The 5,000-nt window shown below is 37.8% G+C and overlaps 1 protein-coding gene across 1 annotated transcript in view; it reads right to left on the bottom strand.

Moving 5' to 3' along the window:
• The window catches only part of LOC123502794 (Down syndrome cell adhesion molecule-like protein Dscam2), a 144,202-nt gene that overhangs the window by 28,185 nt on the left and 111,017 nt on the right, over positions 1–5,000 (bottom strand). Inside the window, exon 10 of the mRNA XM_045252059.1 lies at positions 3,278–3,444. Within this exon, the coding sequence (XP_045107994.1) occupies positions 3,278–3,444 (167 nt within the window). The remainder of the gene's footprint in view (positions 1–3,277; positions 3,445–5,000) is intronic.

Raw genomic sequence — 5,000 nt, forward strand, 5'->3', positions numbered from 1 at the left:
ATCGTATGTCCTTTTAATCCATCATGACCTTTTTCTGTCCGTATGACCTTCAATTTATTAACTTTTTTGCTCTTATGACCTTTGATTTATAACTTCTCCTTTTCTAATTCATTTTTTTTTATCTGACGAACTATATCTGCTTGTATGACCTTTTCTTGATCGTGTGACCTTAATTCATCATGACCTTTTTTCTTTTCGTGTGAACCTTTAATTCATGGCCTTTTCCCCTTTTTAACTGGATCGTAACATTTTATTTTATTTATCATGTGACCTTTAATTCATAACCTTTCCTTCTCATATGACCTTCAATTTGACCTTTTCCTCCCTTTTTTTTATTCCAAAAGTTTTTCTTATATAATGTATGACCTTTGGTTAATCGTATGACCTTTAGTTTATCATGACCTTATTCTGCTCGTATGAACTTTATGACCTTTTTCACTTTTTAATTTGAACAACTTTTCTTAATTATTGTATGACGATATATAGTGATCTTTTCTGCTGGTGTGACCTTAATTCATCATGACCTTCAATTTACCATGACCTTATCTTGTTCGTATGACCTTCAATTTGACCTTTTCCCTTTGTGATTCGAACAGAACACTTTTATTAATCTATCATAAGACCTTTAATACATCATGACCTTTTTTCTCCTCGTGTGACCTTTTCTGCTCGTATGACGTTTAATCTGACGGTTTCCCTTTTCTAATTCAAATATTTTTTATTTATATGACGTTTAATACATCATGACCTTTTTCTGCCTGTATGACCCTTTTTCTGCTCGTATGACCTTTAATTTGACATTTTCTCTTTTCTAATTCAAAAAGCACTTTATTTGAATTTTTCATGACCTTTAAAACATCATGACCTTTTCCTGCTCGTGTGACCTTTTCTGCTCGTATGACCTTTATTTTGACCTTTTCTCTTTTCTAATTCAAACAAAACACTTTATTTAAATTTTTCATGACCTTTAAAACATCATGACCTTTTTTCTGCTCGTGACCTTTTTTTGCTCGTATGACCTTTAATATGACCTTTTATCTTTTCTAATTCAACCAAAGCATTTTACTTTAATTTTCCTGAAGTTTAAAACATTATGACATTTTTTCTGCTCGTATGACCTTTTCTCTTTTCTACTTCAAACAAAGCACTTTATTTTAATTTGTCCTGACCTTTAAAACATCATGACCTTTTTTCCTGCTCGTATGACCTTTAATTTGACCTTCCTTCTTTCAACACGTCCCGGTTCTTTCTTGGCGTCGGAGTGACCTTCATAAGCCGGCCTTTTCTCCCCATTCCTTATCTCTATCTCCATCTCTCTCTCCATTTTTCCCTCTGTCATTAAGGTAACTCTCTCTCTCTCTCTCTCTCTCTCTCTCTCTCTCTCTCTCTCTCTCTCTCTCTCTCTCTCTCTCTCTCTCTCTCTCTCGTCTTTTCTCTTTCCGGTTTCCATTCCGTGTCCATGTTTCCTTAAAATTGCGTCTCTCTCTCTCTCTCTCTCTCTCTCTCTCTCTCTCTCTCTCTCTCTCTCTCTCTCTCTCTCTCTCTCTCTCTCTCTCTCTGTGTGTGTGTGTGTGTGTGTGTGTGTGTGTGTGTGTGTGTGTGTGTGTGTGTGTGTGTCCCTCTCTGTCTGTCTGTCTGTCTGTCTGTCTGTCTGTCTGTCTGTCTGTCTCTCTCTGTCTGTCTGTCTCTCTCTCTCTCTCTCTCTCTCTCTCTCTCTCTCTCTGTCTGTCTGTCTGTCTGTCTGTCTGTCTGTCTGTCTCTGTCTGTCTGTCTGTCTGTCTCTGTCTGTCTCTCTCTCTCTCTCTCTCTCTCTCTCTCTCTCTCTCTCTCTCTCTCTCTCTCTCTCTCTGTCAGTTATCACATTTTCGTTCATATTTCACATTTTTCGCTCCCTCTCGCTTGAAGAAAATAATTTGGGATCATATTTTTCACATTTATCACGTATCATTCTCTCTCTCTCTCTCTCTCTCTCTCTCTCTCTCTCTTCGATTGCTTCAGAACTGGAATCAGGATAGTATCGATTAATTCTTGCCCTTTCTACTACTACTACTACTACTACTACTACTACTACTACTACTACTACTACTACTACTACTACTACTACTACTACTACTTCTCTTCCTCCTCTATCTATCATTCTCCTTCTGTTACTTTTATTCTTCACTGTTTCTTCGTCCATTCGTCTTTATTAATCTGTGTAAAACTCGGAAATACAGATGAGTTTAATTTCTTCACCTTTTTCAATCTTTTTCTTGTCTTTAATCTCAATTTCAGACTTTTTTTTGTATTTCTGAACTTAATTTCTTATTTTCTTCCCTCCTTTTCCTTCTTTCCTTCCTTCTATTCTGTGTCGTCTATTTATTCTTTTCCTTATTTATTTTTTTATTTTTATATTTTGGTTTATAATTTTAACTTTTTCTTTTTTTTCCCTATTTTTCCCTTTCCCTAAGTTATCAGATTGTTGGCTTTCCATATTTTTTTTCTTTAATTTCAACATCCTATCTCTTCTTTCACTCTTCTTCGTTTTTTTTTTTTTCTATTTTTTTCTTGTCTTCCTTCATCATAATTCCTCCTTTTCTATTTTGTCCCTCAATTTCAACTATTTTCTTCTTTATTTTCTTCCCTTCCTTACCTTCCTCCTCCCTTTCTCATCTTCATCTTCTTTCCATCATCTACTTTTTTTTTTCCTTATCAAATTCTTCCTTTTTATATCAATTTACTCTATTCCTTATATATTTTTCCTTGCCTCATCTTATTCTTCTTCCCTTCTTTCTCTACTTCATCTCTTCCTCACGTATTCCTTGATTCTTCCCTTCTTTATCATATCATTCTCTTCCACATCTAACTCTCTTTTCTCTACCTTATCTACTTCTTATCAAATGCTTCCCCTTATCAATTATTCTCTTCCTCACTAATGTTTTCTCTACCTTATCTATTTCCTTTCCTTATTCAATCCTTGACCTCTTCTCCTTGACCTAGTTACTCTTTTACTTATGAAATTTTCTCTACTTCAATTCATTCTATCCTTTCCACTTCGTCTTTTAAATCTCTCCCATACTAAAACGCGCTTCCATATTCATTCTGGTTAATATTCTGGCGATCTCATACAGCTTCAGAAACATATGTTGGGATTAGAATACTAAAAACAATGGCCATTAATCTTCTGACCCCCATAGACCCTTCCTGATGCAGAGAAAATCGTCTTATCACACCCAAAAATCAAGGGAAAAATGTGTTTCAGTAATGTAGAAGGTTAATATCAGCTTCACACACTCACCTTGTCATTTACGTGGACTCTGGGGTCCGCCGTGGCTGCAGGGAGGCCTCGTACTTCCCAGGTAACGGTGGGGGGCGGTGATCCCTGTACCACGCAGCTCAGGGTGACTCGCGCCCCCGGGGACACCACCTGGGGACCGCTGGCGTCAACGAGCTGCGGGGAGGCGTCTGTGGAGGAAGGAAGTGGCGGTGGGTGAGTCTGCGGTCAGTCTTCTCTATTCTCAAATACTTTGCGCTTCACCTCCAGTGTTTCAAAGGCTTTATTTTGATTTACACGAATTTTTTAAGGTATTTTTATGGTTCTAGAGGCAGAGTGACAACATTTCTACCTTATTAACTGGAGAAACACACTTGAAAACAACGCTACTCATTTCTGTGACACTTAAAAACAGTCGTGGAGAGAAAATAAAGCGTCACTATTCATAAACGCTTTGCTCTCTCACCAAGACCACAGAGATGATTAGCGGGGTTTTCAAGAGTGTTTCTCCAGTTAATAAGGTAGAAATCTCGTTAATCTGCCTCTAGAACCGTAGAAACACCTTAAAAACTGTGTGTGTGTGTGTGTGTGTGTGTGTGTGTGTGTGTGTGTGTGTGTGTGTGTGTGTGTGTGTGTGTGTGTGTGTGTGTGTGTGTGTGTGTGTGTGTGTGTGTGTGTGTGTGTGTGTGTGATGGAGGAAAGAGAGAGAAAGGAGGGAAAGAGAGACGAAAAAATATGACTGAATGAATAAAGAACGAAGGATAAACAGAAGAAAGAAGAAAAAAAGACAGGAAAGAAGAGAAAGAGATAGACAGGAAGACACGAAGAAAAGAGAGATAAGAAGAAGGAAATTGAGGGTAAATAGGGGAATAAAGAGAAGAGAGAAGAGAAAGGGCAAAATGAGAAGAAAAGGAAGATGAAGAGTAAGGAAAAAAAAGAATAAAGTAGATGAAGAGAGAAAATAGAAGAGAAAAAGAAGAAGAAAAAAAAGAAGAGGGAGAGAAAAGAATAGGGAGAAGAAAAAGGAAGATGGAGAAGGAGATGAGGAGGGAAAAGGGAAAGGAAATAATGAAGAAGGAAAATAAGAAAGAAGAAAACAAGACAAAACCAAATGAGTGAGTGAATAAAGGAAGGAAGGAAGGAAAAAGCACGGAAAACAAAAAAAAACAAAAGGAAATGAAAAACGAAAGAAAGGAATAAGGAAAACGAGAAACAAACGAAGGAAAGACAAGAATGAATGAAGGAAACAACGAAAAGACAAGAAAAATAGGAAGAATGAAAACAAAGAACAATGGCGGAAGGAGAGAGGAGGAAAGAAAATACTTAATAGAGAGAGAGAGAGAGAGAGAGAGAGAGAGAGAGAGAGAGAGAGAGAGAGAGAGAGAGAGAGAGAGAGAGAGAGAGAGAGAGAGAGAGAGAGAGAGAGAGAGAGTAGGAATGCAATCACACATCGGGACAACAAACAAGCAAACAAACAAAAAGTAAACAAATAGAAAATAAATAAATGATTAAAATAAACAAAGAAACAAAGAAAAAATACAATAAACAAATAAAACACACAAAAAACAACACAAAGGAGGAGGAGGAGGAGGAGGAGGAGGAGGAGGAGGAGGAGGAGGAGGAGGAGGAGGAGGAGGAGGAGGAGGAGGAGGAGGAGGAGGAGGAGGAGGAGGAGGAGGAGGAGGAGGAAGAGGAAGAGGAAGAGAAGACGAGGAGGAGGAGGAGGACCAAAGCAAAAGACGAAATT

Source organism: Portunus trituberculatus, chromosome 12, assembly GCF_017591435.1.
Source record: "Portunus trituberculatus isolate SZX2019 chromosome 12, ASM1759143v1, whole genome shotgun sequence".
Classification (NCBI taxonomy): Eukaryota; Metazoa; Arthropoda; class Malacostraca; order Decapoda; family Portunidae; genus Portunus; species Portunus trituberculatus.